This window comes from Vulpes vulpes, chromosome X (assembly GCF_048418805.1).
Source record: "Vulpes vulpes isolate BD-2025 chromosome X, VulVul3, whole genome shotgun sequence".
NCBI classification, from domain to species: Eukaryota; Metazoa; Chordata; class Mammalia; order Carnivora; family Canidae; genus Vulpes; species Vulpes vulpes.
The window spans coordinates 15,515,745-15,532,968 of NC_132796.1; the positions used below are offsets into that span (position 1 = coordinate 15,515,745).

The window sequence follows — 17,224 nt, forward strand, 5'->3', positions numbered from 1 at the left end:
CCTCCTCTTGCCGAGGCTGTTCCCAGTGACCTTGCCTCAAACCACAGCCCCCCCCCCCCAAAAAACGACAATTACAAATCATCAAGTTTTCCAAGATTACTGTGCAAAGAAAAAAAAAATCCCTTAGCATTGTGTCAGGTTTGGCATGGAGCCAACACATGAAATGCGACAAAGCCGAGCAGAGGGACACGGAGAGGATGGGAGGCGTGAGGCTAACAGCGTGTGGCTAGTGTGGTCGTGGCAAGTGTGTGCCTCACTGTGGCAGAGGAAGAAGGTAGAGGTGTGATGTGTCATGCGGAGCCCTGGCAGTAGTGGAGGCAGCTGGGGGCAGTTTTGAAAGGAGGGAACCATCTATGACTGTGTGCCTTGCGCCCACCAGGCTTGATCTAGCACTGGCTGGGAGCCAAGCTTGGCTTATTAGCAAAGCAGGTTTACAGGTTGTCCTGTTTTCTTTTTCCCCCTTTGACTGACTTCACTTTCTGATTCCATCAAACTTAGCTTTCCTGCTTCCTTAGATGAGAAATGATGCCATGTTTTCAAATGAGAGGTCTTTGAAGGTAATCCTAAACCAGAACCTGGGCCAGGGCTCCATGAAGCTCCAGATCCCCCCCATCCCCCACCCCACCCCCAGGATTAACACAAAACTACACGTGAGCCTCTGGGGATTTTCTTCTTTACATGCAACAGGAAGACCGAGTAGTGACAACTGAGAAGGCAGGCTGGGAAAATGTGTAGCAAAATGTCACGGGAAAAACTTCAACACAGGCGTTTATGATTCTCAAATAAAAAGACGTAAGCCATGTCACTTAGTCGGTTTTCCCCAAAATGTCCAATTGTGACCAGAGGAAGGACACAGCACGGAGGGGACCTCCAGGTTAAGCAGGAGCCCAGCACTTTCTCTGAGGAGCTGACCAGGATCAACTAGCGCCACAGGTGGGCAGTCAGAAACACCCTCTCAACTCAGACGAGTATTTTAAGTTATGAATTTTTAGGGATCCCTGGGTGGCGCAGCGGTTTGGCGCCTGCCTTTGGCCCAGGGCGCGATCCTGGAGACCCGGGATCGAATCCCACATCAGGCTCCTGGTGCATGGAGCCTGCTTCTCCCTCTGTCTGTGTCTCTGCCTCTGCCTCTCTCTCTCTCTCTCTCTCTCTCTCTCTCTCTCTGTGACTATCATAAATAAATAAAAATTTAAAAAAAATTTAAGTTATGAATTTTTAGAGGCACTTGTTCTACTTCTTTGCTTTAGCCCTCCCTCCATAGTGGAAATATAACACTCCAGATCCAAACTCAGGTGGCATTGGCCTGCTTGGTTCGCAGATCGATGCTAGAAACAGGATGTCAGAGCTACGAGTGATCACAGGGTCCCCTCTACACTGAGAAGACTGAGGCCCCGGGGTGGGGGCCGTAGAGACAGCTAGGTGCTGGCCAAAGACAGCCTAGAACTCACATCCCTCACTGTCCAGATCGCAGCAATTTGTTAAAAGCCAACGTGAAAATGTTCCAACAAAATCAGTGAGCCAACGTTTTCTGATTTCTAGGAAAGCAGAATGCGTTCCATGGTCTTCACATATGCAGGGTGTACAGGCCTGTGTGTGCCTGCATGTGAGTCTGCCTGGGTGCAGTCATTGGCCGGGACACAGAAGCAAACACCATCCTTCAGAGGATACATTCATTAACTAGATCTGATTTCTTACCATTATTACCAGGAAGGAAATAGATCTGAATGCTCTGGAGTGAAGACAGCAGGAAGGCAAGTCTTACTTCCTGCTGATGGATTTCAGAGCTGACTCTGCCCTTTGTTTGGCAAGCCTGGCCAGTTCCAGGCAAAGAGCTCATCAGCTGGCTCAACTGGCCTCCCTGGCAGGAATTTTGATTTGCCACTTGGCCTCTTGCCTTCGAGCTCTGGCCCCACACATGTGGTTCGTTGAGAGTAACCAGAGGAGTGTACTCCTGATGGCTGGGTACCCTTTAGGGGGGCTTTGTTAGAGGATTTTGGTAAGGTTCTGGAAGCAAACCTTGGCTTGATTTTGAGCCTTGGGAAGCCCTCCTTCAGGCATCCAGCCAAGTTCTCTAGAGGGGTCTGTGTGAGGCTGGAGAGAGGACAAAAATGGACAGCTCCTGACCAGGGTACCCTTCATGGCTCTAGAAACACACACTGCCCTTTCTCCCCTGTCCCTGGTGGATTGGCAGTACCTTTGGAGAGTGCAGCTGGGGCTATGCTCAGTGATTACAGTATCTGTAAGGGCCCCCCTGCAGAGTCCCTAGCACGGGAGGTCCCCAGGGTCCACCATAAAAACTTGCTCTTGGCAGGGCCTCTCTTGAGATTCCTTAACCTCTGGCCTGGTGGCCTGCATCCCTGGTCTCCCTCTTAGCCAGGCCCATCCACACAGTTAGCCTATTGGGTAGTCACGCAGGCTTTAGTATTTGGCTTCCCCTGCAAGATGCTCTCACAATTTACCCCCTTGGCTCACGCCTCTGCTCCTTCTGCCCACTGTAAAAGTTGATGCCTCAACTCCATGCCCAGACCTCACATCCAGATAGAAAGGCCTGAGCTCCCCCGTGAGTGGGAGGAGGAATCTGACAGAGGACCCAGCTTTTCCCTGCCCCATCTTCCTCTTTCATGCTAGAGCAGGAGAGAGCAGTAAGTAGGAGGGGAGGAATCGAAGGAAGGGAAGGTATACCTGGTCATCAATGACCAAAGGACAAGCAATTCCTGAGAACCAATCCTGCATCAAGAGGGCTGCTATAGGCTAAATGTTTGTCCACTGAGTGGACCCAAAGTTCACAGGGTGAGACCTAATCCCCCATGTGGTGGTGTCTTGAGGTGTTGCCTTTGGGGGCACGATTGGGTCATGAGGGTGGTGCCTCATGGATGGGATTAGTGTCTTTAGAGAAGACCCTAGTGAGCTCCCCTACCTTTTCTGCCTTGTGACAGGCATCTATAAAACAAGAAGTGGACGTTCACTAGATGCCAGATCTGCTGCCACCTTGATCTTGGACTTGCCAACATCCAGATTGTGAGAAATAAAGTCCCGTTGTTTATAAACCACACAGTCTATGGTATTCTGTTACAGCAGCCTGAACTAAAACACACACTTTCAGGCCCCATGAAGGAGAAGCTTGGGACATGGACTGCCTTCAGAGATGACAGCTGAGATGGAGTGATGACAGAGAATCACTCCAGGCAAGAGTACAACTGAATGAGGTGCTCAGCTGAGAGAGTACAGGCTCTAAGTACTAGCAAGGGAAGGGGAAGGAGCACCAGCCAGGCTGCTTCAGGGAAGTTCAGTTAGGACTCCATTATTAGGTCACGTTTGGGTGACATTAATGCCTCAACAGTCCCCATCTCTGCATCTGAAATTACCCAGAAAACTACACGTACAGACAAGGTTGTAGGCAGATTTTTTTTTCACAATGCTGCTTATTAGAAACACATATTTGTTTCTCTTTGAAAGACTATTTGGGGAAGTAATTCAGTAGACATCTTTAGAAACTAGAAGCAATGGTTCTCAAAAGGCTGAAGGACATGACTAGGAACAAAGAAAATTCGGGTTTTGATAGTTCTATAAACGGGATTGTCAGATGCTGGGGGCTGAAGGAACAGGGCCTCCTAAGAACACGGTAAAGAGAATGCAGTCACAGTTACGCCAGCAAAATCCCCCTACAGCGGAATAGCCGTCGTAGGAATCAAGCGAGTCTTCCTTTCCTGTAAAAGTTTGGACCCTACAAAACTGCTGGGTGATCTAGAACAATCTCAAGGCTGGCACTCAACTATGATTGAGAATGTGGGAAACAGAGTTGACTGTACCAGTGTGTCTGGAGATTGACGATGAACAAGAAGGGTCCGGTTAGCTGGGAAAACCGAAAGCCGTGGAAGTTGCTGGGGCCGGAGGTAGGGTGCACTCGTGAGCAGCATCTGGGATTAGCTGAGCTTAACATACAGCTCCCCTGCACACCCTCCCCCCTGGTGCATGAGGGGGCCTCAAGTTAGACCTGAAAGACCCTAGGTGAGAATGACTAGCTCCTCCTGTTTTCATTCCTTGCTCCCGCAGAAAGCACCAGGTAACTGTGGTTTCCTGTAGAATCTGGCTTCTTAAAAACCAGGCCTACAGGGAGCAAACGCCCTGGGCAGGCAGACCCATGTGTTCCAGACTGGCTGACATTTCAGTTCTTGTTGCAATTAGTAAGCTGGCAGTCTGTTCGCCGGGTAAGTCTCTGTGAGTTGGCAAAGGTGAGCCTGCATCGCAGCCACAGGCATCTTTAGAAATCTTTCAGGGAAGGTTTCTGTGTCCCGGAGAGGCAGTCCCTCCACTGCAGAACATCTGCTATGGGAACCTTCGAAGTGCCCTGGTTCTTGACATGGTACATCAACTCAGAAGAGTCTTCCGTGTCAGTGGATAGCAGAACAGTAACATCTTCTTCCAGTGATTTGAACAGTTTCTCTTCAAGGCTCTAGAGCCTGAGACTTTCTCTTAAAAAGCAATCTTTCAGAACAATTACCATTTGGAATAGCTCTTCTATTTTTTTCAATGACAGTGAAACATTTTCTGCTGTACTTGAGAGTTCAGGTCCCCCATTTTCCTTCAATAATCATGACAGAGCATGTGCATTGCTTCATTAGAGCTCTCAGAATATTTAATCTTTGCATTTTGATATTCAATTTTACTGTCAAGTCTCAAAATAAACAGACAGCCAGTGAATCTAGGTTCTCTCATAAATAGCTTACATAATTGCTCTAAAATATGCACCAAGAGATCAGCGGGTGCTCTCCCCCCCTTCCGCCCTCCCAGGGGAATATCTTGAGAGAAAGCCCCAAAGCGTTTCTCACCTAGTGAGAGAGAATCTGCTGAGCATTCTCTGAAAGAAAGCCCTCCAGGAAATTCCCAAAGGCTCCGTGGTAACCACCTGAGTCCATACCACAGCAGCAGAAAGAGCCAGCTTCGTCAGAATGCTCACTGATTCAAGAGGTCTCCTGCTGAATACATGCCGTTTGCTGCTATCTACCCTGATCATCCTAGACTGTCCTCTCTCCTGGGTGAATGGTTGCAGCCCCAGCCACTGGCAAGACAAGATGACACGTGCTGAAACTGGTGGTGGAATAATGTTCCAGACTCTGTCATTCACACAGAGCATTTGTGTTAATGATTCTAATCATCTTTACACAGCCAACAACAGCCCCAGCTCCCATCACATTGTCACCAGCTCACCAATACTCTGGGTGTAGCGATAAAAGCTGGTATAACAGCCAATGCAAAGCTGGTTGGCTGGTTCTGTGGGCCAGAGGGGCTGAAAAGGTTGGAATACTTTAAATTTTCTAAAAGCTAAATGTCACATTATACCGTCATTTCTCAGCTGTAGGCATTACCTTGTCTGACAGGTTTGCCTATTGTTTTCCCCAACTGCGATTTCTTCTTAGGGACAAGGTTAAAAGACCTATCAGGGGATACCTGGGTGGCTCAGTGGTTGAGCGTTTGCCCTCAGCTCAGGTCGTGATCCCAGGGTCCTGGGATGGAGTCCTGCATTGGGCTCCCCAAAGGGAGCCTGCTTCTCCCTCTGCCTATGTCTCTGCCTCTCTCTCTGTCTCTCATGAATAAATTTTAAAAATCTTAAACAAAAAATAAAAGACCTATCAAGGAGATGGTGGCTGCTTGTCTGAGGTTAGAGAGATGCCCATGGGGCTCCAAAGAGTGTGCATGCCTCAACGAGCAAGCTGAGTCTACTCCTCACTGACAACTTCACTATCTTGGCGGCAGTCTTCCCTTAATACCTTACGTAACGAAGCAGAGCTCCTAAAAGAGTATGTCACGGAATCTCTCACCTGGTGTATTTATTGCCCCACTAAAATGTGACTGAGAACTAGAAAGCAAGGTGTCACAATGTAGGCAACCACAGACTTTGCCCATTTGCTTATAGAATTATCCAGATTTTACCTTAGCCTTCAAAATCATCCTACCTCAATCAGAACCAGGAAGGTGGCAAACGTCCATTAGGACAGCATGCTGGCTAAGATTTCTTGGCCACAGGGAGAGGAGTCACCGGGAAGATTTTGGCAGCCAAATGCTTCAGGACATGGACACCTTTCACCAGGCTTGCAAAGATTGGTGAGAAGGGTCAAACAGGCAGTCTGAACAGCCTTCTCCACTCCACTCCTTAGAAGAAGCCCACCCTCGATGTCCTTTCAGAAAGGTCCAGCAGGTCTCTGGCCCTGAACATCAGACCTGCTACCTGACTCTAAGCCAACAAGGGCAGTAACTGTGTGTACTCTTCACTTCTCATCAACCAGCACGGTGGCTAGCCCACGAGAAGGGATCCAAAAAACACACAGTGGATAAATAAATAAACATAAAACCTAACTGCCAGGTAGCAGATCCTGAAAAAATATGAGAAATAACATGAAGATTATGCCATTCTGTTCCCGCTTGTCTCTATAAATATAGTTTCTAAAGTACTAGATTTCTTTTTAAAGGCTATCATCAAAATTCTCAGATGCATTTGGATTCCCAGGGAAGTTCACAAAGACATTAAGATAAATGTGTTGATTTGACCAGCTGAAGCAAGATGAACCAGAGTCCGACTTCTATCATTACTATAGTTTCAGCTGGAGCCTTCTCACACTCGTGAAAACAGTAATTACAAGGACCAGAAAAGTTAATGCATATGGAGCCTTTACCAAGTACCAGGCGCTGTGCTCAAGAATTCCTAGCTTCTCAACAGTTCAACGAGGTGGGTACAATTATTCTCACAATTTTATAGATGAAAATACTGGGGCTCAGACACATCCAGTGAGGTGACCTTGAACAGAACAAGTGGCAGGGCCATGATTCAAGCCCAGGTCTAGCCGATGCTGTAGCCTCGAGTCACAAGTATTACACTCTATAAACGGTTGCCAAACCTCAATCCTGTGTCCTCTTGTTTCAAAACATTGACTATCCAGTCATTACTAAATGTTAGCATCTGTTTTTCTCAGGGATGGATTTTGTCAACTGATAACCGACCACCGTGATCATCCAGTAAAAATGGCTCAAATGATTTTGCTTGCTAGAAATTGTTTTTTTTTTCTTGATTGATGAATTCTTCTCTAAGAATTTATTCCCCTCCCACAATATGGTTAGGAACTAGATGGTGGGGTTGTCATCAACTGAAACAGATACCTGCTTCTATGCCAGCACTTCCCCAATTGTAATGTGTAAACAGTTCACCTGAGGATCTTGTTAAAATGCAGGTTCTGATGCACCAGGTCTAGGGCGGGGTCTGAGTATTTCTAACAAGCTCCAGGCAATGCTGATAAAGTGTAGTCCATGGACCAGCATTAAGTGTCAGGGACAAAGAAAACACCAGGTAGCAGAATCCAGATTGTCTGAACCCCGAACTCAGTTCCAAGAGAGAATAACACATGAGGAACAGAACATTCTTCAGCTAAACGATACAGGAAAGCAAGCTCTCCAAAAGCCTAGGGGTGTGGCCCTATGCTTCAAACTGATCTAAAGATCTATGGGGTATGACCTTGGTGGGATCATGAGGCAGCTTCTTGAACAATCACATTTGTTCATCTAAGCAGTACATATGCCATCAATGCTGTTTAATGTCTTTAGCAACCAATCCACCAGTGTGTAGCAATCCTTCATAAACCTCAGCTCCAAGGGAATGGTCATGGGTCAAGGTCAGGTTCATGGTCCAGTAGCAGAGCCCCAACAGGCATAAAAAGGAACCCGGCCAGAAAGGCAGGCAGAAGTCAACTGAAAGCCTGAGAAAAGAGCCCTGAGGGGCACAGCAGAATGGAAAGGACCTCTTAAGATGTAAAGTGCCTCTAACTTTTCAACATTTCTTGTTCCATCATCATCAGGGAAACAATTCACCTGGAGCGAGGCAAAGATGGACCAGCTCATTTAAACAACAGCATTGGACAATGGGTCCCCACAGAGAGAAAACAGATCAGAGGTGTATGCAAGTACATATATGGACGTGTGTGTATGTCTGTATACATGTCCGTGTTTGTGCACACACAGCGTAGGAACATCAGTGGCCTCACTGCATCCTCGGCTTCACAATGTGCTTTGGAGCCACTTCCACAATATTGGGCATTCCACCCACTGGCCCCCAAGGACATACCACACAGGATGCAGGCAGTCTGCTTACCAAATGGGACACCCAAGAGTTCTTCTCATTTGGGTGCTTATATGTTCCAGGTACTGCAACGAGTGCTTTACACACATTATCTTATTCATGCAACAACACCAGTATAAGGGTCACTGTGACCAGCTGTCAGATGAGGAAACTGAGGCTTGTCAGGTAATGAACTCGTTCACCCTCACACCCAGCCTACAGGACGGCCGAGGGCCCAGAAACCAGGTCCACTGAACGAAAACGCCAGTGCTCTTCAATGGTCCGCTGAACTCCCCTCACCCGGTATCCCAACACCCATCATGGAAGCCACAAATTCGAGAGCGTGTGGAGCGCTGACATCAAGGCCAGAAGACTTACATTGCCCTCCTTTTCAAAGTCAGGTGGAAGTAACTTCACGAAGTTGTCAGGGAAAACTCCTCGTCTGCCGTTGAGCTCTCCTTCCCACCAGCCCACGTCGATGCAATCCTAGGAAAACAGGGAGAAGAGAGTGAGAAATGGGGCAAGCACCCTCCGAGGAGGCCTGCCACCACTCTCAGAGAGAATGGAGGCCCTTTCCTGGAGGCCGCTATCAGTGCAACAGTGGTTACTGAGACGAAGTCAGCACAAATCTCCAAGTCAGATGGAAGAACAAAAGCACAAGTGTGCTGGAGCTGCTGGCTGGGACTCAAAACCCAGGGCTGCTGTCAGATGCCCTGAATCAATACGATCTTCTTTTCTTTAAAGATGGGAAGATATGTATTTTCTTCGTCTGAATTTTGCTGAAATAAAATGATTTTGTTAACTGTAAAACGTGCTTTAGAAAATACCACACGCACAAATGTTCCCTTTGGTTGCCCTATCACAAAGCTTGTGGAAATTAAAAAGGGCTTTGCGACAATCGGCCAAGCATAAGAAAAATCACACTTCTGGCAAGCTCGTGAACGCATTGTTCTTCCTCACCTTCTCCTCTCAGTGGTGATGGGGCACAGCTGTCATCATGAAAAGCCCTTCCCCCACCTCACAGAACTCCATGTTTGCTTACTAAATGAAAGAATACATCTACTCATTCTTCTAGATCAAACCTGCTTCCCTTCAAATAATCCCTATTCTGTTCATTCACTTGTCAAATGTTTATTGAGCGTCTATTTTATGACAGGTTCCAGAGAGAGAGCCGGAGAGCTTGGCCTGTGCCAAGCTTCCGTTCTGAGCCTAACAGCCTCATGGTTCTCCTGGGCCTTTAATCTCAGACCACAAAATCATTTCTATTTTACTCCATATCCAATTAGTTAGAAGGCCAATTTGCTCTAGCTTTATAATATATCTCATATTTGTCCTCCAGCTCCAGTTCCACATCTACCAGCCTAATCCAAGACTCACCTGGCCTACCGCAAACCTCCTCACTTGGGCATTTCTTCCTGCCCGGTGGATGTACAGTGTATACTGCTGTTGAGTACACATCCTTGAGTAAAAACCCAGTTCTCAGACTGTGATCACTAATTCCTGTAGAGCCTAAAATGAGCAAAGCCTTTCCAAAAAGTGCTAGAAACACATAGGTCTTTTTAAGGTACGTCAGAAGCGGGGCATGCTCAACAAAGTGAGGAGATCATGCTCAGGGCCCATGGAGAGGCACTCCCGGTCCTCTACAGCACCGGGGTGGGGCAAGGAAGGGGCCAGGAGGGCTCAAGCAGAGATGGTAAATTCTAGTCCTGACCAACACCAAAAAACAGACATTTGAAGCATCAAGTTCAGATTTACCCAGAACAAACCTAGGTTCAAAAGACAACATGAGAGAATGCTTGTCTTTCTTGGAAAATGACAAAGAGAAGCCCAGGTAAGTATTCTGGTCCTGCTGATGTCACATCACTCCCTAAACAATCCAGCATCAGTTCCCACAGACGGGATTCATGAATGGGGGCGGTGGTGGCAGAGTACGATGGCTCCTGCTGTTCTTCCAACTCTGAGAAATCTCGTCATCAACAATACCAGGAAATGTTGTGAAGGGGTGGGGGGGGGGGGTGACATTCTTTTACTTTTAATCCTTAGAAATTAAACCTTTCAATTCAGAAGGCTCTGCTTTTAAGGAAATGCCTGGCACCTTTTTTTCCCTCTTTTTCCAGACAAGTCCTTCTTCTCTTCAAACCCAGCTTGAAACTCACCTTTAGGAAAGTGATAATGATGAGTGCTTTATCTTTTCTTGGAATACTCACAACTGTGTTAATTTGCACTTCACGATATTCAATTCAACAAACATCTATGAAATGTAAAGTATATTTAAGTTCCTTTTGTAGGCACCAGACGTTAAACACGCAAAGAACATGATCCTTAACTCCAGGGAGCTTAGAGATTTATGTGAGAGACCCACATACAATATTATACAAGGTCCTTATGGCTAACAGGTATCAACCAAGAGCTCTGGTACCAAAGCAGAGATAATCATTCACAGCTTTTCAAACAATCTTAAATCTTTTCATGCGCAAAGGGATTGCTTATGTGAGGACTGAACTTCCCTGCACATTCATTTCAAAGCACCTGATACAGAATTACATCCACAAAAGGCACTCAAATATTGTTGGGTGCTACATTTCTTTCCAAAAGCTTCCTTCCAAACTTTCTGACTAGTGCATATCCATGCCTTGCCTTATCTTAGGCAAGAAGCAACCCAATCATTGGGTTGAATCATTGTAACGAAGCCTTTTCCTTTATGTGTGAGAAAAACAATGAAGAAAATTTGCAGAAGCATATCGAGAATAACTGGAGAACTCATATATGCCTACAGGGGAAAAGTATGCAAATGACATATTTATTAGATCTCCCATCAGTGGCGAATGGCTTAGATGGCTTGTCTATACTCAGCTTTTTAAGGAAAACATTAACAGTACTAATCATTGTGTAACTCAAGGTAAGAGAGGGAAGGTAGAGTACAATCTGTCTTACTGTTCTGATTGGTATGAAGACAAATACAAGGCTCATGGATGAGATAAGCACATTCCTAAAAGAAAACAGCCAGTGTGCCCCAGGACATGGAGGAAAGTGAAAGAGGGAGCCCCACTGCAGGATAGAAACCAGCTCAGGGTCAAGGCATCTGGAGCAGGGCACTTCTTACCCCCTGGCAAGAGAAGCTAATTTAAGGGAAATGGGAACAATTCTGATAGCAAAATGAGAAGTGGAAATACATCCTTTCTGACAAACCAGGCAAAAGAACAAGCCTTTTGATGGCAGAGACGAAGAGACAATTATTCATATGAGGGCTGTGCTTCTGGAAATGTAAAGGAGCAGCAAATTTAATTTATTTACTGAGGACTGAAAACATGCAGGATAGCAGAGGAATTCAGGGGTAAACAGAAAATCATAATGTCCTTGCAGGGCTCCCGAGCTCAGAGCCTAGTGGGAGAGGCAGACAGCGAATCAATATGATGCAGAAATGCCAGCAGGAGTGCTAGGCCAGATTTAAAAACAAGTGGGGACCAAGATGAACCAGGTAGCCTAAAAAGAGACAATGAGAGACGAACCAAGGCAATGAGAAAGGTCAGAAGCAGGATCACTAAGCATGAAGGAAGGGAAGAGGGAAAGCAGGAAGCAGGGGTCATGGAAGAAAACATTCAAGAACCAGCACTTAGAGTGAAGGCAGTGCCTGGCTCCCAGGGGGCTCCCAACCAACATCTACTGAAGAGCGATGTGAAGTGTGAGGCAAGATGGCCCTTGTGAGTGACAGAAGCAGAATGGCAGCTGGTCAGTGATGTGCGAGGCCAGCATGTCATCAGGGTGGAGCGGATGTCCCCAAGGAGGATGGCAGGAGGTGCGTGAAAGCAGGACAATGAGATAGCAGCTGACCACTGAGGAGAGAGGCAGTGCAGCCAAAATACTGGAACATGTGAGAGTGACCATTTAAATTCTTTTCAAACCTGGGACACTTAATAATCATACCGGAAACAGAGATGTAACCCAAGATGATGACCACCCTAGTGGATTTTGAGATTCCAATAGTGATGAGTAATGGACAGTATAAACAGGTTGAGGGGGCAGCTTCTGAATGAGGCAGGAGTTTGTAGTGGGAAAGAGTGAAAGATCAGCATGTAGATGAAAGTTTCCAGAACAATGACAATTAGAAATAACTCTACTGGCACAAAACCAGAGGAAAGTACTTTAAAAAGAGTCAAGAGTATGGAAAGAATGATATTTCTGACATAGAATGGTCACTCTTCTATGACCAAGTCCTCAAAATGGTTTCCGGTTGCCTCATCACCAGGCAGATATTTGAGTAAAATATGGTATTCTTCCTCATAAAAAACAAATGATGTTTTTCCTTTGAAGGAATGAATAAATAGAGCTGTAGTTGTGCTGTAGTCCTACCTCTACATTCTGCACTATGTCAGGTTCTCGGAGCTATCTCAGGAAAGGGGGAAGAGAACAAACGGGCCTGCAGAGACTTAAGTGGCCCTCTGGTCATAAAAACTCTGGGTCTCGGGATCCCTGGGTGGCGCAGCGGTTTGGCGCCTGCCTTTGGCCCAGGGCGCGATCCTGGAGACCCGGGATCGAATCCCACATCAGGCTCCCAGTGCATGGAGCCTGCTTCTCCCTCTGCCTGTGTCTCTGCCTCTCTCTCTCTCTCTCTCTCTCTCTCTCTCTGTGACTATCATAAATAAATAAAAATTAAAAAAAAAATTAAAAAAAAAAAAACCTCTGGGTCTCAGTCTCTTGACACACAGGAAAATCTTGGCGAGGTGTAAAGAGCCACATAACTGCTGGTGGTTATCATTATTATGGTGATTCTATGGACTGGTCTCAGGGACCTTGAGGGACAATATGATCAGGAAATCTTCTTTTTAAAGAGATGATAGATAGATAGATAGATAGATAGATAGATAGATAGATAGATAGATTGACTGATTGATTATTTATTTATGTGGGACACACAGAGAGAGGCAGAGACACAGGCAGAGGGAGAAGCAGGCTCCCTGTGGGAAGCCCAATGTGGGACTCGATCCCAGGACCCCAGGATCATGACCTGAGCCAAAGGCAGACACTCAACCACTGAGCTGCTCCAATGCCCTGACCAGGAAAGCTTCTGAATTAAGATCACACACATTTGTCACCATCCTTGGGTGAAACCACCAGTGGCTGTAGCTCACACACTTGGAAGAAAGCCAAAGAGAGGGACACCAAGGCCCCAGGGCAGGTCTGAGGAGGGAAGACTTGCCCAGACCCCAATATCATGCCTTAGTCCACTTGATCCTGTCGGAGGAGCCCTGAAAAATGTGGCTGAAGCACTCCAGCACGTCACACAGCTAACCAAAGCAGGGGCCGGCTGACGGTCACCTCCCGACATGCAACTTGTTGGCAGAAAGTCACCAGTGAGCTCTGGCCAATCGGACTCTAGTCTAGGCACTACAAATGTTTACAAAAGACAAACCTGCCACCTGGCTTGCAGATTGATTAACAGAATGAGCTGCAACCTCCTCCTGGGCTCCCTTTTGTCAAGAATGCAGAGCAACCTAATAGTTTAGGGTTTATCAATGGTGGTTGCACATTTATCTGGGGAGTTTTTAAAATTCCCAATGCCTGGGCTACACCCCACAATTCAAGCACAATTTCTAGGCGGTGGCACCAGGAAATCGGCACTTGTTAGAAGTCCCCAGGTCCTCCCAATATGCAGGTTAACAATCAATGATTTGGACTAGTGCTTCTCAAACTTTAATGCACATACTATCCACTTGGGGATCCTGTGAAGACGCCAATTTGGATTCAGTAGGTCTAAAGCAGGTCTGAGATTCAGTATTTCTAACAGGTTTCTGGGTGATGCATATGCTGCTAGTCCATGAACCACACTTTGAGTAGCAAGACTCTCAAAAATGGTAAGCTTTTTGAAAACAAGGATCTTATCTTTACACCTTTACACCCACCAAATACCTAGAACATTGCCAGGCAAATACCGATTCTGAATAAATGTTGGCTAAATGGATGAAATGATGGATGGCCCAATCTTCCCCCAGACTATTGATCTACTTCTCTCAATTTTCAAACATCAGAAGTGAGGTCAAATTGAATGAGGAAGAGCAAGTATAGATTAGCTACACAAGAAAGCTTCATCTATATGATGTGGCTTACCTGTTGGTCTGTACCGCATTAATTATTTGTCTATAATTGTAGAAACAAAAAGTACCTCCAAAATGTAGGCCACATTTTCTCAGACACTGTAAGTGCACTATTTGAGTTCAGACGGGAATGCATTGCTTACAAATGGACATATCAAACCAAAAAATGGAAAGATTAAAATCGATTCATTTTAAGTGCTCAGTCACTTCTCTTGGTGGTTAGCTGTCCCCACATTCCCCAGAAATTTCTGATTTCCCAGAAGTTATCCAGCATGGCTGAAAAAAAAATTTCATGGCCTTCTTTGATGACTGAGATATCACGCCAGAAGAAAGTGAGTGCTGTACACTTTCAGTGTGGCTGTTAAGTGAGCCTCAGAGTGTCCCGAGGGGGTCTTACACCCTCAGCATCCCACCAGCAGTACAGAAAGCGCTGTTTAATATTTACTAATGAACGTCTTCTGCGTGGAGCTTCAGGGGGGCTATTGAGAGAAAGATCCATAGAAGCCACAGCCCAAGAGCACTCAGCTTTGCCTCTGCTTGTTAACACCTCCCCAAGAGATGCAATTATTCTGCATGGCTGGGATTTTGGCTCAGAATTTCCAACATCCCCGTAAGTCAGTTATTAAAGCAGGCTCATCAGCATCATGGTTTATGAGGTAAGAGGGAAAAAGAAGACTACTGTCTCTCTCAATGTCAGAAGAAATGCCTGACAGACCACAGTTCATGAGAGAAACCAAGGAGATAGCTCCAGATACAAACTCACTCAAGGAAATGTCACATTCCAGACTAAAAAACCCAATGAAACAGATCAATGAAACCAGGAGCTGGTTCCTTGAAAAGATAAACAAAATTGATAAACCTTTAGCCAGACTCATCAAGAAAAAAAGAGAGAGGACCCGAATAAATAAAATCAGAAATGAAGGAAGAGAAACAATAACTGACACTGTAGAAATACAAAGGATTAGAAGAGAATATTATGAAAAATTATATGCCAACAAATTGGACAACCCAGAGGAAATGGACAAATTCCTAGAGACACATAACCTCCCAAAACTGAATCAGGAAGAAACAGAAAAATTTGAACAGACTGATTACCAACAATGAAATTGAATCAGTAATCAAAAAATTCCCAACAAACAAAAGTCAGGACCAGATGGCTTCACAGGGGAATTCTACTAAACACTTAGAGCAGAGCTAATACCTAATCTTCTCAAACTATTCCAAAAAATAGAAGAGACAGCAAAGCTTCCAAATTCATTCTATGAGGCCAGCAGTACCCTGACATGAAACCAGAAAAAGACACTGCTAAAAAAGAGAACTATAGGCCAATATCCCTGATGAACACACATGCAAAAATCCTCAACAAAATACCAGCAAACCAAATTCAACAGTACATTAAAAAAAAACATTCACCATGATCAAGTGGGATTATTCCTGGGATGCAAGGGTGGTTTGATATTCACAAATCAGTATGATAGGGGCACCTGGGTGGCTCAGCGGTTGAGTGTCTGCCCTTGGCTCAGGGCATGATCCTGGGATCCGGGATCAAGTTCCGCATTGGGCTCCCTGCATGGAGCCTGCTTCTCCCTCTGCCTATGTCTCTGCTTCTCTCTCTCTGTGTCTCTCATGAATAAATAAAATCTTAAAAAAAACAAATCAGTATGATACATCATATTAACAAGAGAAAGGACAAAAACCGTATGATTATCTCAACAGATGCAGAAAAAGCATTTGACAAAGTACAACATCCAATCATGATAAAAACTCTCAACAAAGTAGGTCTAGAAGGAACATATCTCAACATAATAAAGGCCTTATATGAAAAACCCATAGCTAACATCATCCCTAATGGGGGAAAAACTGAGAGGTTTTTGTTAGGTTCCCGACCTTAGGTTCCCCCTAAGGTCGGGAACATGACAGGGTTGCTCACTCTCACCACTATTGTTCAACATAGACTAGAAGTCCTAGCCTCAGCAATCAGACATCAAAAAGTAGTAAGTGGCATCCAAATTGGCAAGGAAGAAGTCAAACTTACACTATTTGCAGATGACATTATACTCTATAGAGAAAATCCGAAAGACTCTTCCAAAAACTATTCAAACTGATAAATGAATTCAGTAAGGCTTCAGGACATGAAATTAATATACAGAAATCTGTTGCATTTCTATACACTAACAATGAAGTACTAGAAAGAAATTAAGAAAACAATCCCACTCACAGTCACATCAAAAATAATAAAATACTTAGGAATAAATTTAACCAAGGAGGTGAAAGACCTACAAAATGAAAACTATAAAACACTGATGAAAGAAATTAAAGGAAAAAAAAAGGAAAATGTCACATTACAAATGTCAACATTCTAGGATTGTCAAGGCTTAGGGAGTCATTCACTATTTTGTTGATACTGAGAACTCATGACCTCAAAGAATTTATCTAACTTGTAAAAAAAAAAAAAAAACCCTGATTTTTTTTATTGGGCAATAGCTTACAGGCTTTGCAACGTTAGTTTAGGACTCTGTCATTTGACATATTATATAACTGGTAATGAAAAACTAGGGATGCCTGGGTGGCTCAGCGGTTGAGCGTCTGTCTTTGGCTCAAGTCGTGATCCCACGGTTCCGGGATTGAATCTCATATCGGGCTTCCCGCAGGGAGTCTGCTTCTCCCTCTGCCTGGGTCTCTGCCTCTCGAAAGAGAGAGAGAGAGAGAAAGAAAAATTGGATGAGGAACACACAAAGAGCACTAATCAAGCCTCCACTTGGTCATGCGAATATGAACTGAAGCATGTATGGATGCCTGCAAACTATTCAGAAATGTCCCCATGTCTTCTATAAGCTACTCACAACATCCCTCACATTTTCCTACTTTTTCATACATAGAGTAATTTGTGACAGTATGGTCTCAACAACTATATAAGCTACACCCTGAAGACTGGATTTTTGCGATCCTCCTTGTAAGAACGTTGAGTTTTTGTTATGGCGAGCAAGTTACTTGCAGATCAGCTTGACCTGTCAAGGCTCTGCTTAAA

At 45.2% G+C, this 17,224-nt stretch overlaps 1 protein-coding gene across 18 annotated transcripts in view; it reads right to left on the bottom strand.

The window, feature by feature from the left end:
• SH3KBP1 (SH3 domain containing kinase binding protein 1) overlaps nucleotides 1-17,224 on the bottom strand; it is a 334,655-nt gene that overhangs the window by 59,510 nt on the left and 257,921 nt on the right. For all 18 annotated transcript variants that reach the window (XM_025997485.2, XM_025997483.2, XM_025997484.2 and 15 more), the window contains one exon: nucleotides 8,483-8,590. In XM_025997485.2, the coding sequence (XP_025853270.1) occupies nucleotides 8,483-8,590 (108 nt within the window). The remainder of the gene's footprint in view (nucleotides 1-8,482; nucleotides 8,591-17,224) is intronic.